The 22,130-nt window shown below is 35.2% G+C and overlaps 1 protein-coding gene and 1 long non-coding RNA gene across 4 annotated transcripts in view; one reads left to right on the plus strand and one right to left on the minus strand.

The window, feature by feature from the left end:
- Positions 1–22,130, plus strand: part of LOC141381225 (uncharacterized) — a 34,876-nt gene that overhangs the window by 11,656 nt on the left and 1,090 nt on the right. The gene's annotated exons all lie outside the window — the stretch shown is intronic.
- On the minus strand, positions 12–21,337 carry abi3a (ABI family, member 3a). Of its 3 annotated transcripts, none has more exons than XR_012400627.1 (11): positions 21,072–21,288; positions 18,122–18,292; positions 13,221–13,400; positions 9,844–9,902; positions 8,025–8,120; positions 6,892–7,208; positions 4,074–4,193; positions 3,739–3,870; positions 2,725–2,911; positions 2,319–2,444; positions 58–950 (listed from the first exon to the last, which is right to left on the minus strand). XR_012400627.1 is itself a non-coding variant. In XM_005164048.6 (11 exons), the coding sequence occupies exons 1-11, from the start codon at positions 21,201–21,203 to the stop codon at positions 787–789; spliced, it is 1,593 nt and encodes a 530-aa protein (XP_005164105.2). In that variant the 5' UTR covers positions 21,204–21,288; the 3' UTR covers positions 58–786.

A 22,130-nucleotide genomic window follows, 5' to 3' on the forward strand; every position in this document is an offset into this window, starting at 1 on the left:
ATTACAGTATATTCTCCATAATTACTCTTTCATTTTTGTAAAACAAAGAGACACACATTTACATCAAAGAAATTTTTATACATTTCCTCAACATGAAATAGACAACTGTGTAACAGTTTAGAAAAGTAAAAAATAAGACAGATGAGCCTGTTCATTATAAATGAACAGATCAAAAAGCCTGTGGACTGTAAAAGCTAACTTGGTACCATAAAACAGTGACGTGAGCTGGTGCACATTAACAGATTTCCTTAACTCACCACAGTACAAATATTGTTAAATACAATATTCGCAAAAGGGAATCTAAGAAATGTTATAAACTGATCACAAGCAATAAATGTTAATTAGGAAACTAAATTAAATTACACAAATATATTATTTTATATTATATTTACTCTGCATAAAAACCTATTCAAACTAAAATATGAATTCATTTATAATCTTAATAGATCAAATACATCTGAAATGCACATAAAATGTTTCTTTATATGTCGTACATTGAGATTATAACTTAAAGTCCTGAGAGATAAATGATCATTATTCTTAAAACCAGAGTAAACTTGAGACAGGGTATTTTCATAAACGCAAGCTCATCTTTGCTGGGAACATCGGTCAGCATGTTAGTAGCTTTTGTGATGTTTGAGAACAAGAACTACAACAAAAAGGAGCTCAGTACAGCCAATATAACTAAACAGATTCACTTGACAAAATGTTAAAAGAAGGTGCTTCGGGTCTCAAATAATTTGCTCAGTGACATTGTAAAAACATATGGCCGGTCAAGCAGTGGACTCAAGCAGTGGACTCCACATAGTTGCCAGGAAAATAACCCTTAACTCCGTTCAGGACCCCTTCACACCAGCCGTCCTCATTCCTGCTGGTGAGGTAAATGATGTCCCCTTCCTGAAACACCAGGTCACCCGGCTTGCCTGTGTCATATGTATATAGTGCCACCACTTGGAAGAAAAGAAGATTACAATGGAAAATCAGTCTCTGTACAAATTCTTTAATAGTAATTAAATGTAAATAGAATCATTTAGTAAAAAAAAAAAAAAAAAAAGATTTTACTGAATATTGATTCACCATGCAAAATCTTTCCTATGCCTCAAAATGCTTTGTGTTAGTTTTGGGAGTAATTTCCGCTAAACTAAACAATCAGTGAAATGATTTTATAAGCTACTGTAAGTGTAATGGGGTGGCATTATTATGGCAGTAATAACAAGTTATTCTCAGCAGACCACAAATAACGCCAATATGAAAGATGTGTTGAACATTACTGTGCTGTAGGAAATACAAAAAAAAAATAAATGGAAAAAAACTAAAGCTTTGGCAACAGAATTGCTTGTTGTACTGATATCATATTAAAATGCCATTCATAATGTTATTTGCAAAATGGATAAAAATCACAAAGCGAAACATACCTATCACTCCTTATTTATTATGTATATGGATTATTTGCAGCACAAACCCTTTATACATATATATATATATATATATATATATATATGCAATTCAAGAGTTATGGATGTGACATTTGCAGTAAAAACTCAAAACGTAAATTTGCATAGAAAGCATATGTTAACATTACATTGGAACTTTTGTTTATATTTTCCAGAACAACTCATATTTTCAAATTTATGAGGAAAAAGTGTCGTTATGGATGTGACATCTCTCCGTTATGGATGTGACAGATGTAAAATTGCCACTTGTGTGACTTTGGTAAATCAAATAGAATAGTTTAAAACCATTGACAGATGCATTTTTAAGTATTTATAAAGTACTGTAAAATACTTAAACAAAAAACCCAGAAACGCTTTCCGTATTTTGTTGAAAACTTAATTTTTTTATTACCATTTGACATTTGCATGGAATTCCTCATATATATATATATATATATATATATATATATATATATATATATATATATATATATATATATATATATATATATTATTTATTTATTTTTTTTACAATTTGTACATTTATTTGGATTCTGGGGTTGGCAATATTAAGATGTCTGAATTTCTTGGATAAAAACCTCTGTTCTTCTCCATGATTATCACATGTTAGAAATTAAGCTTATGTAATGCTTATGTAATGTAATGTAATGTTATGTTATGTAATTCTTTTTTATTTTATTTTTATTTTAAGCTTCATATTAATTGCCATTTTTGTCCACTGTGATTTTCAATTTGTGTAAAATCTATTCAAAAATTGTATATAAAAACATTTTTGAATAGAAGTTCCTCAAACAGAAAATGAAACCCTTAATTTGAAACAGTATAATCACAAAGCTAGATATGTATGACAATAAAACCTCTAACCTTTCTCCAGATAGTCGACTGGTGCTGACATGTCATAGTCAATAGGGGGAGGCAGAGGGGGCATTTCCTCATAGCTGTCAAAATCGTCTAGTGGTGGTGAAGGGGGCGGTGCTGGAATCTCAAGATCTAAACACAACGTTAACACATTGACAACATTAGAGCAGGAACTGCCATGCATCTGACCACAAGCATGTTTAAACTGTACACATTTTTCCACCTCGCAGCAGCTGTCAAATGACAAAAAAATGCATCATCTCCTCTGCAAGCTTTCCATTTACAGGAGAATTCTAATTTTGTTGAGGATGTAAAACAAGTGCACGATTAAAAATGACAAACAAAAATTGGCTAAAATGGCTTGCTGAAAAGCATTCTGAGAAAGTGGCAAACAGAAATGAAAAGCACTTACCCAGGTGCTGCAGGCGGGCAGGAATCCTGCACAATGGACTGAGCGAAGCAGGCGGAGCCAAAGGAGGAGGGTATGGAGGGGGCGGGGGGATCATGACTGACAGGTGTCAATAAAGAGAAGCAGCATGACATGGAGAAATAGTCTGTACAGACTGGAGACATCTTCCAGCCAGTAAGAATGTGAAACTCTGAAGACCAAATGGGCAAAGCTTTTGACTAATGGGTCTTTGAAATATTGGCATGCCAGAAAACAGAAGTGTTTTAGTTGACTTAAAAGGGTTACTTCACCCAAATATTAAAGTGGCATTTACACTAGTGTGTTTTAGTTTTAAGGCATATTAGAATACAAGTGCTCCTCATCCAGACTAGAATTTTTACTGGGATTCGAAAAAACAGACTTCTTCCACAGCCTTCTATACCATTCATGCTCACTGGGCATGTATTCATTTTGCCGGCATCAGTACTTGCTGTCTATCAGTTGTGTAGTAGTCATATGTAAGGGCATCAGGGAACGATACGCAATAGTCTAAAAGAGCAATGAGAGAGCAATTGTGGATAGCCACGCATTAGTATGCAAACTAAACCAGGTCTTTAATGTTTTTAAAACACTGTGTGTTTACATAACTTTAATAAATATACATGTGTATTAAAACCAAAATGCACTAGTGTAAACAGCACCTAAGACTCTAAGCCTTCGTATGTTTGCTTCACCTGTTTCTTTATGTGTTTTTTTTGTTGTTGAAAACAAAAGAAGATATTTTGAAGAATGTTGGAAACTAGTAACTACTATTTCTTTAGGATGTAAATAGTTACAATATACACAATTCTTCCAAATATGTTCTTTTGTAATTCACTACAAAAAAAAAATTTACTCGTAAAGGTTTGGAACCACTTGAGAGTGAAAAAAATGGTGAGCATATTTACATTTTTGGGTGAACAATCTCTTTAAAATTTTTGCCATCAACAGTAAAAACTAGCAGTGAGCTTCAGTAAATAAGGACTGAGCAGGCCTTACGTGATTGAGCAGCAGGCAGGAAAAGCGAGCGTGTGTACAGCGAGCGAGCGCTGGGGCCCATGCGGACCCTAAGAGAGAGAGAGCGAGTGCTAGGAGGATGACGTCGCACCCGTGACCGGCGAGAACGCAGAGCTGAGTGACAAGAGAGAGACAAGTGTGGGGAATAAGAGCTCCGAGAATAAAAGCTTGCAGATACAAATAACCACAACACCACGATCACACACTTAGATAAAATGGCTGCAAGATAAAGTAAATGTGATATCATTTTGAAGCATGGCGCACAACAAAATATCACTTTTGAACAAGCATGCGCTTTAGTTTGGACATTTTTGTACCTTCGATGTTCTCCTCTCCAGGCAGAGGTGGTGGGCTTGGAAGATCAATGCCATCAGGGGCTGGTGGAGGAGGCATGTCACCGAGAGCTTCAGGTGGAGGAAAGCCAATCTCCTCAGCCACTGGTTAAAAACAATCGACTTAATTCTGTTGCACTGTACAACTAATATTTATTGATTCACTTACTCTGCCTTGACTTCAGTGACCAAATGTGCCATTGGACTAGACCAGTAATTATCAACTTAAAATTACTTATAGTATTTGGATCTGGGACCAATAGTATCTCTTGGTATTAAACTGCAACTCTATTTATTTATTATATAACTTTTTTTTTTTTTACCTAGCAAGCCTACTTCTAGCTCAGAGGCTGGGCTTGTAAAGCAGGTGGTTGAGCACTGGTTGCATGCAGCCACTGCCTTCATGGCACCACTGAAACCAGCTTTCTGCATTTCTACTGTTGAAAATAGACTTCCGAATGCCACAAGTGGTCTGAAATGGCCTTTAGGTGAATGCGTTTTTCTCATACGCATATGAACCACATCTAAAAGGAGCATCAACAGCTTTCACACACATCTTTGAAAATCTAAAAGCATCATAAGAACGCTCTGCAACCCACTCAGACCTCTTCTGTGACCCATTTTTGGGTATCAACCCACCAGTTGTGAAACACTGGCTACACTACATTTTTACTTGACACATGCATACTTACTTCTATAGCACATTTTTGTTTGTTTTTAATACTCATTTTACTAGTTTTAAAGATATCCTTTACAGTGTCAATATGTCTTTTGTCTTGGGACTATGCCATATTTCAGCTCTTTTTAGCGGTTTGTATGTTGCATATTTATCTTTCCTTGAATAATTTTTTTTTAATGAATAAAAAATCAGGTCATATATTTGTTTTTTTGATAAATATATGCAGCCTTGGTAAGAATTTTCTTTCAAAACATATTTTTAATATCAATGTACAGTATGTAAGAAACATTTGAAGTGGATCAAAGTAGACTTTCAATATTGTCCTAAGACAAGAATAAGTGTTCATTCATTTTCTTTTTTTTAGCTTTGTCCCTTTATTAATAAGGGGTTGCCGTAACGGAACTACCGCCAACTTATATGTTTTATGCAGCGGGTGCCCTTCCAGCTGCAACCCATAACTGGGAAACACCCATACATTCTCATTCACACACAAACACAATGGCCAATTTAGCTTGCCCAACTCACCTATACCACATGTCTTTGGACATGCAAAACATGCAAACTCCACACAGAAATGCTAACTGAGCCAGCTGAGGCTCAAACCAGCAACCTTCTTTCTATGAAGCGACAACGCTACTCACTGTGCCATCACCACTAGAATGAGTTTCGTTCAATAGTTTAAGAAACTTTTCATCCACTTAAATTGTTGACTACTGTAAAGTAGCTGATTATCACCTAACATGGACAAAAACATTATCACATATAAATACACAGCTCTCTGGAATACTTGATTCTAATTGGTCAGTTTCCACATTTAAACTACAAACTAATAACAGGTTCATCCGAAATCTTCAAATCATCTTCTCCATCAGTGCATACATTCATAGTCATATAAATACATTGGCGCTTGTCTGTCACAACCATTTTCATTTTTGACAGCTTATTACTGAATAACACATAGGTTAGTGTATGCTCCATCTGTTCCGTTCAGAAGTTTTCATTTCTGTCAGCTTTGCATTTAATTGTAGAACTAACAAATAATTAGGGCTCATGTTTTGTGCCTAATTTTTTTTGTTTTGTGTAAGTAGCCGTTTAATACGTTGAATAAATACATCCAGACGTTTTTTTTTTTTACAGCCCTCAAGTCGTATATAACAAACCTTCACTTCATATCAGACTGTTATATATACTGTCAAGATTTATTCTGTGATAACAACCGTCTGGATGTACTTTATGCCTTACATATCTCCAGTGTTGGACAGTAGCATCGCTACAAGTAGTGACGCTACTAGCTTAACTACATTTCTCAGTAGCTTGGCGGTAGTGTCACTACTTTCTAAATCAAATAGCTTTTCAGTAGCGAAGCTATTTTATTAGTCAAGTAGCGCAGTAGCGTCCACACAAGCTACATTTACAGATCGCGGATCAATAAGTGACGGCACCGAAATTCACAGAGCTGAGGCCGGTGTGTAGCGGGTGAAAGTAAATAAATAGGATGGATAGAATGAGGAATTCTTCTTCTTCCTGTTTTACGGTGTTCGACAACAAACTTTTTGGTGCGTTACTGCCACCTCTGGTTAGCGATGTCACCAACCGAAACTTGCTTGACGGAAAGATGACTGAGGGAGAGGAGTTATTTCTGAAGCTAATATATATATAATTCCAAAAAAATTCTCTTTACTATAGTATTTCAAATGTGTACACCTGGTTTTATTGAATTTTTTGTTTTAGCTGTTATACTATAATTTGTTTCTGTGTAGTACAGCATACTATTTACAGTAAATGACCGAACTGAAATATTATGCCTCATATGTTTCATTGACAGTTTTATTGATCACTAAAATATGATTGACTTGGATTTAAGTTGTTTCGATTTCAAAATAAAAATTGCAAAAATAGCTTGGATGTAGCTAAGCTACGTTTGCCTTGTAGCTTTTAGCTTAGCTTGCTACATTTCCCAGGGGGTAGCTTTTAGTGAAGTTAAGCTACATTTTAAGTAGAGTAGCTAATAGCTAAGCTCACTACATTTTCAAGTAGCTTGCCCAACACTGCATATCTCACGGTGTAGCCTGTTGTTACCTTATCTGTCATATTGAATGATTATTTCTGTCAGCACAAACTAACCTGTTTCAAGAGGTGGAGCAGGAGGGGGAGGTGGTATGGCCATCATGCTGCTTGGTTCAGGTGTAGATGAGATGGGCATTGGAGGAGGCGGGGGGATGCTGTTAGGACAATCCATGGGAGGAGGTGGAGGTGGTGGTGGAGCTGGTGGAGCGGCCTCCTGCGCATGATTCACTTCACCCTTCGCCTCCATCATTGGGGGTGGAGGCGGTGGTCCTTCTTCCCGCACTTCTTCCGATAGTGTGCTGATGATGTCACTATCAGGGCTGGTGGGCCAGCTGGGCACTACAGGAGGTGGCACAGCTATACCAAAACTCGAACTGCAGTGATTGAAGAAATAGAGTTAGGAAGACTTAACCTTAGGAAAACATTACACTAAAAATTAGCTAAAGTGGCAGAGTGCTGATTTTCTTTGGATCTTTTGTCATATTAAAGAAGATGATGCGTGTGCATTATATGTACTTGTAATCCACATTTTCCAATGGCTTTACATTTATAAAAATCAAGGTGAATCCCTAACCTAAAGAGTACGGGCACATTATTTAAGCTACACCTGAGCACTTTTTGTTTAATTTTGGACCACTTACATACATTTTAGTAAATGACATTGCATGATTTATTTATTTTTAATTACTATTTAAATACCCTCCTATTATAAATGTTGCACCTGAAAAGGAAACTGTTGTAAATGCAATCAAATAAGGTCGCAAAAATAACTGCATAATAAGATTTTTCATCTGTACACTGCAAAAAAAGTTTTTCTTACTTAAGGGTTTTCTCTTGTATTTAGTCCAAATATCTAACAATTCTTTAAATATTTTCAAGACAAACATAAAATATTGTTTTGTTTTTAGAAATAAGTCAAAATTAAGTATTTATTTTAATTTGCTAATAATTTTTAACGTAATTAACATAATTTGGACTTATCATTTCAGAAAAGGACAATATTATAAGCTTGTCTTGAAAATGTTTCTTGTTTTAGGAATATTTAGATAATTTTACTAGATGCAAGGCAAAATCTCTAAGTAAGAAAAGCATTGTTTCACAGTGTAATGTTTCACAGCATGTTTTTAGTAAATCGTGGATTTGTTCAGGGAAAAGCTGTTAGTAAATGTGGCTTTTAAGTGTGTTCTTACGTGATAGACTTGTCGTTGAGTGAGGTCAGTGATGCTCCATGAGACAGACTGGGGGCCACAGGACACTGGACTGGCTCTGGAGGACGACCGCCTCGACTTCATCAACACACAGAAAACGAAACACATTATGAGTGGCCAAACAGTTCATATTAGGCAAGAACTTCTGTATTTTTTGCAGAAATACACTTTGCTCTGAAAAGACGTGTGCATGTCTCATGTGCTCGTGCTGAGAAACTAAAGTCACCACAGAGCTTTCAGGCCGCGCAAAGAGGGGAAGTGGGTAGAACAAACAAAAAGCACTTCCTGGAGAAAGGCTCTCAAACTGAGTCAGAAGAGGAACGCAGGACTGAGACTGCACGAGTGTGTCTGATTCCATCAGCTAATGTGACTGTATATCTGAATACTTTTTTTTAAAGCGTAACAGAGAGATTTTCATGGAGGATCTAATATAAAGTGAAAGAAGATGTAATCACTAGCATGATAGTCACAGTGGCTGCGGTTGTGTGGGTGTCACACAGGATGTTCTAGAGATAACAGGTAGATCCTGTATAAAGAATGAATGCTTGCATCTCAAGATTGTGTGAAAACAGCATCTTTGTGTTAATGGCACAAGACAACGAAAAAATGACTGACACAAGCAGCTTTAAAGAACATGTCAATTCAATTAAAGAAACAGGCACAAGTCAGTATTGTTGAGGTGTCAGTATCAGTAAATTTGTCAGGATTGTTCAATAAAATTATTAAGAGTCGCATAAAATAATCAAATAAACTTTGTAGAAAACACACTCTTTCATCTCTCTGACACTTTAACCGGCACTTGCAGCAGTTTTGCACATTTGCACCACTTTTTTATAATCTCACCATATTTATAAAAGAAAAAAAGAGAAAAACATTGTGCATTTACGTAGTGTAGTTCACACAGGTGAGTGGGCTTGACAAACCACCTGTAGAAACATTCTTCTCTCTATATGCACCAGACACTTTACTTAAACTCCTTATGCTGTGTTCACAGCAGATGCAGAACGCGCAAATAAAACATGCTATTCGCACCTAAATAGACTTGTGAACATTTTGAGTTTACTCGCTTCATTCGAGCATCAAATTCACTTCACAATAGACATGGATTCGCATTATAAGCAGGGCTTCTGTCTGCTCAATGACTCTACCTTCATTGCTAAATGGCTAACATGGATTTTTTTGAGAGAACAGCTGTTTATGTGCTTTAGGGTGGCTGAAAACAGTGTATATATTTGTTTGGCACCGTGTCTGAGTCCACTAGATCCTTTTAGAGGTGCACTCAGCTCTTTGAGCTCATCAACTCCTCTAGAACTATACCTGGTTTCTGGTGCTACTTCATAATCACACCCGTACAAGAGAAAGTTTCTGATTGGTTAATGTGATGCAAATGTCCACTGAAGTTTAGATTTTCCACCTTGAGCGATTCGCACGAAACGTTAATTGTGCAAAACATTCAACAAGCGCTGCTTTATTTGCGGCTCCTCATTTGTCCATACAGCACCACAGCATGTCTATTCATGTCTTCGCATTGACTTAACATGTAAATCACTCACACTGACAAAAGTGTCTTCTAATTGATTGAATGTAAAATAAAATAAAAAGTTAACAATAGAAATGTTGCCTTAGCAAATAATTTAAAAATAAAGTTTTACCAAAATAAAAAAAACAAAAAGTAGATAAAGAATAAAATAAATTCAAATCAAATTCAAACTTTCAGTCAAAAATCGAAAAGTGTGTAAACATTGCTAAAATAACACATCCTATGTAAGATACTAGACAAATGTGAGTGTGCTAGATGTACCTCAGTATGCTGCCGCTGCGCGACATGGTAGCCGTTTTTAACTGTGGTTGGCCAGAATCCTGAAAACAACAAATAGGATGATTATGGTTTCTGGATGGAGCTACATTAATATAAAAACAAAAACAATCCACAAACCAATTACAAACTGACCACCCTCACTCCTTTTTATCAGCATTAGCAAATTTCATGTCCAGAAATATCTGAGCACTGGAAGAGTTAAAAATATTGAATAGCTTCATGTGCAAACAAACATTGGCTGCATTCGAAATTGCATACCTACTTATTATAATAAGGAAGGGTTTGTCACAAATGAAGTAAGTCGGAATTTACACTACTCTTAAACGAGTAGACAACAAAAATAGATTCCATATTATCCACTTATTCTGGAGAGATTCTGATTAAATAAATATATATTTACGTTTTTTTTACGTTTACATTTGTTTTTTGTATGATTTTTTTTTTTTTAGGATTCTTCAGAAGTCATTTTATTGTCGTGCTAACAATCTGTAAGCTAATCTAATCTAGTGCTAACAATTTCAAATTAGCTGCTTAATAATTTTGTGGAATCTGTGATGAGGGGTTTAAAGATTTCAGTTTATTTGGTGAATAATTTGTTTATTTGAAATAGAAATGCTTTGTAACGCTGTATTTGTCCCTTTTGATCAATCCATTAAATGCATCCTGGCAAATTAATTACCCTAAATACAGTCTCACTGACCCAAAGTGCCCCTAAATATACATTTAATGATTAAAACAATAGCATTTTAAATTAAAAAAGTAACTTTAGATGTAAAAAAAAGAAGCTTTGGTAGATGTGTGGGCAAACGTGCTAGACTTTCTAAATCTAAATGTGTGCTTCAGCAGTTTTCTGTGGTTTTGTGCCACTTGTTTCGTCTCTGACAAGTGCATTCCTGTGAAATGCTTGTAGCTTTGTGTTTGTTTGTCTGCTCACTGCTTTACGGACCTAACAGGGTATCAATGAGCTAGCTTAGCATGGGTACTAGCACCAATTAATGACTCTAGCTGTTTTCCCACGCTGCTTAGTGGCTGGTGGCCAGCCAACCAACCGTGAGTGTGAGTGTTTGAATGTGTGTGTGTTTGAGGCAAAATAAGAGAGTGATTTGAATGTGCCATTGCTCTGAGTGTGTGTGTGTGTTTGCACTGTTAATTCATGCCAGGCTAAACTGTTTTATCACAGGATGTGGTCAAATATGACAAAGATTAAAAAGAATAATTAAGCTAAAATGAGCATACTCTACTTTTTACCATTTTACTTCTCATTTCTAACTTCTTTTAGAATTTCATTTCTAATTTCTAATGCTGGGTCATCATTTATTCCCCCTGTATACTATTATATTATAGTTACATTCTTAAAAAAAAATGTTTAGCAGCAGTTAAAGCAGCAGAAATTGGCAGCTCTCTGCAATGCCACATGATTGCCCACTGAAGCTAAGCAGGGCTGTACCCGGTCAGTACCTGGATGGGAGACCACACAGACAAGCTAGGTTGCTGCTGGAAGTGGTGTTAGTGAGACCAGCAGGGGGCGCTCAACCTGCAGTCTGTGTGGGTCCTAATGCCCCAGTATTGTGAATGTCCTGACTCTTTGTGGTCATTAAAAATCCCAGGATGTCCTTCAAAAAAGAGTAGGTTTTTAACCCCAGCATCCTGGCTAAATTTGCCCATGCCTCTCTCCATCATTGCCTCCTAACCATCCCCATATCATATCTGGCTTCATCACATCACTGGTTTCCTCTCTACCAATCAGCTGGTGTATGCATTCTGGCACAATATGGCTGTCGTCGCGTCATCCAAGTGGACGCTGCACACTGATGGTGGATGAGGAGATTCCCCCCAAAAATGCGTAAAGTGCTTTGACTGTCCAGAAAAGCACTATATAAATGTAAGGAATTATTATTATTATTAATTATTATTATTATTACCACATTGATACTCTTAAAAATCTTTCTCATTTTGTTTTAAAGGTCTCAAAATACATTCATTTTTTTTATTATATACATTCCACACGACCTCTTTTGAGACTCAAACAACTAAATCTGCTCTGCTCTGATTGGTCAGTCGGCCCAATCTGCTTTGATTGGGTTCAACGGCTTATCGAATGTTTAAGAAACTAATTACCCATCATCACCATATCTGAATTCCAACACTAGAGGCTAACAGAAAAGTGGTAAATTAGGAGGAAATAGTTGATTAACCTAAACCTATATTGTGTGCGTGACATGAGCAAGAGGTTTCTTAGTGGTAAGTTGAGAGATTAATAAGCATTGACACACATTTCTGTTCCTAATGGTCAATCAGATTTTGATTAGATCAGTTAAGGCTGTAAATAAAATGAGTTTTTATTAAGTGCCTGAGCTCAGTGAATAAATTCTGCACTCTTCAGAACTCTCTTATCGTAAACTACAGTGCAGTTATGATCCAAGTAAGTGATTTATAGCTCAGCTTCAGTGATTGTAACATAGATTTGTGTGAAAGTCCATGAATTGTAGCAGAATAAAATGTATGTGGAAAGACTGACAGGACATACACTTGTAATAAATCTAAGTGAAACTAGAATCACTGATGACTTGTTTTTATTGTTCATAACTACAGAAATAAAGACTATTTATTTATTTGTTGTGCACTTTAGCTTTAAAAGTTTGCAGGTTTTTAATATTCAAACACAGCTACATTATTTATAATTTGCAAAGGACACTTAATATCCTTTGAAAAAAAAAATATTTTTTCTATTTACAGTTAATAAATTTGCAAAAAAAAAACTAAACATATTATAAACACATACATTTCAATGAGTTAAAAGTGCCATGAAATTAAAATAAAGGTTTTTAGATGTTAGTATCGGTATTATTAGTTTTTAAGATATCTATAAGCTACAAAACAGCAACAAATTTTGTGTCGAAGATATAAAACTAATGCAAGGCTTGTATTTGTCATCTCCAACTCAATGGATCAATGTTTTTACCCACATCACCTCATACTACAGTTTCTGATTAAATTATAACCAATCAAATGATCTCTAGTATCTGACAAGCCCCGCCCCTTCAAGATGCTTCTCATTTAATTTTCATTCGATGCACTTGTGCTTAATCGCTTTCACTCCAAAGAGTGGTGATGAAAACAAAACGCTATTGGCAGTTTTAAAAAAGGGGAGGGGCTACACTATGTCCCACCCTCTCTTCGAGTTTCGCTTGAGATTATGTCAAACATCGAATAAAAATGCACATTTTAAAACACTTCATGGGACCTTTAAAAAAGTCAGATTATGATTAGTTTTTTGTTGCTTAATAACTACTGCAGTCAATTAGGAACATCCTTAACAATGTTCAACACCCAATTCATGAGATTGTATGTTTTCTCACCTTCACTCCATGGCCAACAGAGTCCAAGCTAGAGAAAGAGATGGGTGTACGGGTGTACTTTAGCTTGGCTTCTTTGTTTTTTGCTGGTGGAACAACCTTATGATTGCGAGGAACCCTCTTCCCAACTGTAAATGCACCAATCTCTCTGCGGGCCACCTTCTCCCTGTGCATGTCCACTGTCTGAATAAAAGAAAAGATATTTAAAAAAATGATATAAGTAAATGTGCTCAAACCCCTTTTTCGTTTAGGAGAATTTTGAAAAACTTTTTTGGTCCACTTAAAATATTGATTAGTATATAATGTTGTCTGTTCTTGTTATGTTAATTTTTACCATTGTCTTGCACAGATATCATGTAAATGACAGAAATATGACAAATCTCTAAACAATATTACTGAAAATAATGTTGAAATAAAAAACTGAGGCTGGAAAGGCATCCACCACATAAAAAAACATGTGCCAGAGTAATTGGTGGTTCATCCACTGTGGCGACCCCAATAAATCAGGAACTAAGCCGAAGGAAATTGACAAAACTAAAAATTAAACATTCTGGCCTCTACGTAAAATATAGGATAATAAGTGATCATATACATGTCTTTCTATTTTAAATTATTAAAAACTTGATGATATATTGGTAAAACCTAGAGGCTAAGCATAGTGGCAAAGCTAAACTATTTATTTAATCTATTAATGTGATCCTTAAATATGATCTTATGTTTATATTATGTTATAAAAATATTGCTACACTACCTGCTTTAAAAGCAAGGCAAAAAAAACAATAAATCCAAACACATTCAAATATTGACAGGCAAAACTTTTTGACCATAAGATATTCAGAGTCAAACAGCTTCAATTTACTCAACTCCCACAGTAAAACCTCAGTCTGTGATGTAGGAGGAACTAATGTTCTCACTATAATACAGAAAAGGCCTGCTCAGACATCAGATACTTCCTGAATCTGGCCCTCAGACAGGGTGAGAACGATCGCCATTATCCCAGGCCTGCTTGTTCCAGCTCTTCCTGGTCACAGTTCAGACAATGGAGAACATCAATCAGGGCTCAAACTTTGGCTCTGAGTGAGAGAACACTGGCTCTTTCATTCCCCCGCTCAGCCCTGCCTCAGGTGACCTGGTTCTGCAGGCTGAGCACGGAGAGCACTGGAATGCTGAGCCCAAGGGGATAGAGGAGGGGGCCCACAGAGTATTATCACCCGGGTGACGGGGGCCCCTAACACTGATTTCCCCAACACTATCCCATCTATATCATTTCAACGATTGGAAATCCCTCACCAAAACACCTTTTTTGAAACCAATTTTGGAATAAAATAAAATATCTGACAAAACTCAAGGCTACATAGGTAAAGAATAATGTACATCAATGTCTTGATATTGATTGGTCTGACACTACATTCCAAGGTGTTATTTTCAGATAACCTGTTTTACTTTCTACCAGCTTTGCCTTTAATTAAAGAATTAACTATTAAGGCTCAGAACAATGTTTTATATTCATTTTTTATATTTTGTGGCAAGTAGTCATGTAATAAGCAGGATAAAGTACATGCAGGCAGTTGTTATTACACGGCTGTCTGAAGTACTTGTTTCTGATTGGTCATACTCCACTTTCCAATGTATGTTATTCCCAGATAACAACCACTGAAACTAATAACACAGGCTCATCCGGGTTCTTTGAATCATCTTGACTATGCTCACTACCATGAATATGCTCACAACCATGTATCTACTTGTCTACCATGTGTCTACCCTGTTTTTGACTGATCGGTGACATCATGTGACTGAATAATACGTAGGTTAGTGTATGCTCCATCAGCTCATTCATTCATTTTCTTGTCAGCTTAGTCCCTTTTTTAATCCGGGGTCACCACAGCGGAATGAACCGCCAACTTATCCAGCAAGTTTTTACGCAGCGGAGGCCTTTCCAGCCGCAACTCATCTCTGGGAAATGCTCCATCCGCTCAATTTAGACATTTTCATTTCCTTCAGCTTTGTGTTTAAATAATTATTAAACTATTATGGCTCAGAGCAATATTTTGTGTCTACACTGTATGTTTTATATTTTGTAGCAAGTAGTCATGTAATAAGCAGAATAAAGTACATGCAGGCAGTTGTTATCGCAGATTATTACACAGCTGTCTGGAATGCTCTTTTCTGATTGGTCATTCTCCACTTTCCAATGTATGTTATTTCCAGATAAGAACCACTGAAACTACTAACACAGGCTCATCCGGGTACTTCGTATCATCTGGAATATGCTCACTACCATGAATATGCTCACAACCTGGTATCTACTTGTCTACCATGTGTCTACCCTGTTTTAGACTGCTTGGTGTCATCTTGTAACTAAATAATACATAGGTTAGTGTATGCTCCATTCAGTCATTTTCATTTCCTTCAGCTATGAGTTTAAAGAATCATTAAACTTTTATGGCTCAGGACAATGTTTTTTTGTCTAACTTTTACATTTTTTGGCAAGTATTCTGCTTTTTATTCTGTAAAAACAACTGAATGGACATATTTTTTGTGTTTTAGACATAAAACTCACTGATGTGAAGTTGAAGGGGTCTTGAGACACACTGAAGGGTTTAGTTTGCAATCCCAATCAGCTGGATGAACAATATTTTGCTTAGTACAAGGCTGCTTCCCACACGAGGAAACATTATGGCACAATTTATTTCACAAAATATTGGTTTGATGATAAACTGTTTAAAAAACGTATTTGGTGGTTATCTTATAATCCAATACCATATAAAACAATACTTCTGGCTAGAAGATAAACAAAGCTAAAGTATCAAAGCAGTATTATAACAGAGATGACTATAACAGATATGCTAGATTGCAACGTGTGTATGTGTAAAACAAGAGAGAGTGAGTCTGTGGTACTGAGATGTTCTTAATAATTGTATATAAAAAGGATTTTAGTTTGTAGCAAGTGTATAGGAGCTATAAATATAGTTTTTTTTGACACTATTGATGATTTGAAAGCATTTTTTTCTAGGTGTGGCTTTTAATCCACAATGAAATAGCTTTTATCGAAAAAAAAAGCTTGCCCCAAGTGGATGCAACTAAAAGTGTTCTACACTACTTTTTCTGTAAGTGAAACATAATTAATATTTTTCAAATGTGAAAAATATCACATTTCAAATGTGAAAATAAAAACATGTTTAGTCACATGACACAGATTATACCGATGTTTAAACTGGCATCACCTGATGCCAGATAAGTGCTATTAACTTTTATATTGTTACTTTGTACAACTTTTGTATTACATTTTTGCTATAGGACAAACAAAAATGTAGTTGCAATTGCTATTCAGCAATAAAACAAAGGCAGTTTTAGACCAAACATGAAATATCTTGGATGAGGACACACCCTAAGAGGTGTTTTTTTTTTTTTTTTTTTTGGTAATACAATGATTGTACCAAAAAATTTAGTATAATTTATATCTAGCGTTTGGTTCCATCTCAAGCTGTTTACATCACCTTGTGTTAATTGACATTTTGAAGTATAATATTAATAATAAATTTTATTTATGATGTGCTTTTCTAAGACTCAAAGTACTTACAAAATAGTAAAAAACAACAAAGCACAATAAAACAATTAAAAACACAGTAAAAAAACACAGTGAGAATAAAAAAAAAAGATATTACAAATAAAAAGACGAGTTTTAAGTAGCTTCTTAAAACAATCCAGGGAACCAGCATTCCTAATGTTTGTGGGAAAAGCATTCCAAAGTTCGGGTGCGTGGTAAGAGAATGCCCTACCTTGATGCTGAGTTTACAACGAGACTGAAATATTGTAGGACCCGAGGCAGAGCTTAAACAGCGAGACCGAAGAAATAGATATCAAATCACAAATGTAATCTAGAGCAGAACCATGAACTGCTTCATACATTGTTAAAATTAATGTCCAATAATCAATACAAGACTTGACGGGCAGCCAATGAAGCTGTTGGAGTACACATAAAATGTGAGACCGAGATGATGTATGTGTCAACACATGGGCAGCAGAATTTTGGATGTATTTTTAAATCTTGAGAGAATTAGCTGCTAACCCTCCAAACAGAGAATTGCAAAAAAAAAAAAAAAAAAAGTATTGCATGAGAAACAAATGATAGAAACAAAAACATTCTAATAAAAATTCCTAAGTTTGCAAAAACGTTTTATGCTCGCTTTTTTTTTTAAAGGTTAATGTGTATAACGGGAGATGGAAACGTATTTGCTGAATAAACTCTGATGTAGCAAACATTAAAACCTGACAAGTATTCAGCTGTCTCCATTATGCTTGCCTTGTTTACTCTTGGTTACTATGTTACCAATATTACAGTCTGCCTCTCTAGCAACTTGATGGAAATGCACCTAACTTGCACTAGGGATATTTCATTTTTTTTTGCAAAATTCCAAAAGATTTGCCTTATGTTAGAATGAAAACTCTTCTTCAGCGAACTTTTTCTCTATTTAATTTTCTATAAATATTTTGATACATACCAGGAAAGAAACGAGTATAATCAGTCCAAATTGTTGTTTAAAAAAACTCTGTTTCATGGTTGTAAGTCTTCAGTGAGAAAACATTTACATTATTAATAGAGCAATTCACACACTTTCGAAAGAGAAGTTGCTTTAAAGCTGCTGAGTGAACAAAGTTACCACAATTTACAGGCCAAACCTTGAACTGATATTTAATTACTTAGGGTGAAAAAGGAACCAGCACATGAACAAACTGCTAAATGCAGTACATCTAAATGACAACTTCCATTTTTTTTTTAAAGAAATGAAAGGGCGACACTGTGAAGCCGATAAAGAGTCCACATGACACATCTGAACTCTTTTACAGAGTTATTGAGAATCTCTACCAGCTGAACTTGAGGACAAAGAAGAATAAAGAGATACCTGTCCAATCTGGTTGACAGAGGACTCTATCTTGCGGAGCTGAAGGGTTTGTGCGTCCAGTAGCTTGAGCACATTGGTGGCCAGAGAGCTGATCTGATAGGCCACACTAGCCAAAGACTGGGTGGTAAAGGCCTTGGTCTCTTCCAGAGCTTTGTTGCTGTCATTTCCAGACTGCAGAGATAAAAACCCATTAACAAAAACTGTTCATCTGAAATTTGAATTAAGGTTAATTTATCTTCATTTGATTGCACATTATTACTAGCTGTCTTCATGGTGTTGCATGCAATATGTGCTCTTATTGAACAACCTGGAGCAAAAATAAAAGGGAAGGAGCTTTATGTACAAATACGCAAGTGGTTGTATTTGTTGTTCCATGTTTCTTAGACTTCAGTTGTTTTTGTACTGCGCCACAATAAACCTTTTAACATTTAATTCTGCCACTAAATAAAATATATAAACGGTAATGCTGTATTAATGTAATATTTCAGACTTTATTTCTCATCAATCATGAATTCACAAGTTTTCACAGAGGTTTACATCTCACAATTCTTACATTTTTTCCCCAGAGTTTGATATTAAAATCAGGTTATATCTTATAACATTAGTAACGTTTAAATTCAGAGAAATAAAATCTGATTTGTGATTAAGACAAAATGTGAAAAAAAAAAGGAAAAGAAAGTCAATTCTGAGGGTACAGTTTTTTTTAAATGTTGAGACAAAACAAGAAAAACTAATAAGTTTATACATTGGTATTTAGATTTTTTTTCCTTCTCTATATATTTTATGATTAGATTAAATTCAGCTTTATTGTCATTATACATGTACAAGTACAAGGCAACGAAATGCAGTTTAGTTTAGAGTACAATAGCTGCAAGTGCAGGTATAAGTTATAAAATGCAATCATAGAAAAACTATGGGTGATATTTACAGATGGATGTACAATGAACATTATGTACAGGTTGTGATTACTATGAACAGAGATTTACAATCGATAATTATATGTACAGCTAGCTATTATTTATCAGAAGTATGCAGATAGATATGAACATAACTACAAATGTATATGTGCAGTGGTTATGTACAATTCAAGATGAATTAGTGCAATGTAGTGTGATGAATATGTGCAATTTTGCCCTGCAGTTCAACTTTTTTTCTCTCGTAATCAACATCTTTTTTTCTCTGAATTGTGAAACTTCGGGTTTATATCAGAACAGTGAGATGTAAATTCAGTTACTTTTATTCATCCGTTAATACATTCATTCATTCATTCACTGGTAGAAAAAGGCTCGGCAAAGACATGGCAGCAAAGGAAACCTTGCTTCACTTTAAACTCATCTTCCTTCCTTTCCACTCATTTTTAATAACTACTGGATATTACACAATACACAGGCTGTAGCCAGGGTGGGTTCGGGTGGTTCGAAAGACACCACTTACTGACAAAGGTCCAGAATTGGTCCCCTATATGAGCTCATCTATCCTATGGTTGACTTCTATGCTATCATAAATTATTTGTATATTATATTTGAATTATTTCAATATTCTGAATGAGGAAAGTTGAATTTAGTGGCTAGTTTGTTATTTGCATTTAGGCTTCATTTTTAATTTAAAACAAGTTTTAACAGATTACTAAAAAAGAATTTAATGATTTAACTTAATGCCAGTTACATTCAGAATAGATTTTAAAGTATTATTACTGGTCTATAAATCACTAAATGGTCTAGGACCTCAATACATTACAGATATGCTTACTGAATACAGACCTAACAGATCTCTCAGATCATTAGGATCATATAAACTAGAAGTTCCAAGAGTTCAGTCAAAGCAGGGTGAATCGGCTTTTAGCCACTATGCCCCTCGCTGCTGGAATCAGCTTCCAGAAACGATCAGATGTGCTCCAACATTAGGCACATTCAAATCAAGACTGAAAACACATCTGTTTAGCTGTGCCTTTACTGAATGAGCACTGTGCTGCGTCCGACAGATTGCACTATTATGTTTTTTCTCTTCTTCTTCATTCTTTTATATCACATTTTACCTGATTTTATGTTTTTTCTTTACTCATTTTTATTATTTGTTTTTATTTTTATTTTACTTTTTAATTTCTTTTATTCTTGTTTATGTAAAGCACTATGAATTGCCACTGTGTATGAAATGTGCTATATAAATAAACTTGCCTTGCCTTGATAGATGATAATAACATAGTATTTTAAAATTAAGTATCTTTTCATGTTTCTTTATTCTTTATTTATATCTCAACACTATTTATAAAAATGCAATATAAAAAGTACTGTTTAAATGCACACTTGCAAATAACGGCTTAAAATAGTATGGCAAGTAATTTGGCAAAAAGGTGGGAAATATTTTTGGTACATCAAAAAGTGTGGTCATGATCAGTTGTGTTTGAAATGTCACTAAAATGCAGCATTTAAACCTCATATAAAAATAGAAAATTGGGCAAATAACTGCAAAAAGGTCCTGTTTTTCAGAAAAAAATAAAATAAAATAACCACCACTTTCAATATGTTAGCTACAGGCCTGATACACCACGGTTGAGTTTACTGTAGAAAATCTAAAGTACACTACACAGTTTCTTGCAGTTTATCAATTTACCACATGTTGTAGCATTCCTTAACAAGATGTTGTAAATACTATAATGATAATACACTTTGCTAATAGGCTACAGATCTACACTATAGTGTTGGTTCAATATATTTTTAGAAGCGAAGTATTTTTTACCTTTTTTAAGTAGGTTTATAACTTCAATTAACAATTTCTAGCGATTTTCTATAAAGTCAAAGAATGAAAAGTGGTGCAGTTAAAGGTTACTTAAACTTTAAATGTCACGTATACTATCCAACAGTTAGACTGAGTCAGATGTTTTTGCTTTCCTCAATTTTAACAGTCTCTCTCTCAGATTGAATCAGTGAGTGTGATGGTGTGATAGTCTTGCCTTCAGGTAGTTGTTCTCGCAGTACTCCGCTACTTTGTGCAAGTTGTCGTAGTTGTCTAAAAGTGCTTTGCGGGCAGTGGGAGCCTCTTCCAGTATTTTCGTGATTTCATCGCTGTAATTTTGATCCTTCATTGCGCCCTGGATTGAGAAGACCGTTCAAGAACAACTCCGGAAACTTCCCTGCGATAGTTAGCCGACTGATTTCAGTCTGTCAGTCAGAGCTCATCCGCCACAGCCTTCCTCTGTCATCACACACACACAGCTATGATGCTGCAAACTCAGATCATCTACTCATGTCCTGTGCTGGCATGTTGAAACGAGAACATTTTAATATGTCAACTTTTTTATTTTATTTTATTTTTTTACATTTAACCTGTTATAAGTTAGTAGCTGAAGTGACTCCTGAGACACGCTGGTTAATAATATTGTGGTTATTTAAAAAACGCATGGTCCCTTCGGCGGCGGCGTATACTGTAACTTACGTGGTGAAAATGCGCCCTCTAGCGACTCAATCGACTGTCACAATGTGATGTTTTTTTAAATATGTAGGGGATATATATAAACTGATTTGTTTAAATAAAGGAGTTAACGGACAGAATGTAAGCAATATCTCCAACAGCCCCCCCCCCCCCCCACCCCCATTTTCAATTTATTTGCTATTTTGCAGCCCCCTGGTTCATAATTAGTTATGTAAACTAATTGCTGAAAAAAGCATTCCATTTAAACTATAATGAACTAATAGAAGTCATAAAACATTACATACATTGCATTATAAAGAAAATGAACCTTCAATACTTCAGCAATTCTTGTTTAATTCAACGGGTAACTTGCTGTTCCTTTGTTATTGTGAAAGTTGCAAGCATTTTTATTAAAATTTTATTTTAAAAAATTGTTCAACTAACTTCAATAGTTTAGTTCAACTAAAATGTTTTCGGTGCAGTTTGTTTTTGGCTGAGTAATACAGTAGATCTCAACCTATGGCTCAAGATGACAATCTACAAACAATAAAAACAAACAAAAAATCTAGAAATGTGCCACCTTAACATCTGTTTTTTTTTT

The sequence above is a fragment of the Danio rerio genome, chromosome 3 (assembly GCF_049306965.1).
Source record: "Danio rerio strain Tuebingen ecotype United States chromosome 3, GRCz12tu, whole genome shotgun sequence".
Lineage (NCBI taxonomy): Eukaryota > Metazoa > Chordata > Actinopteri > Cypriniformes > Danionidae > Danio > Danio rerio.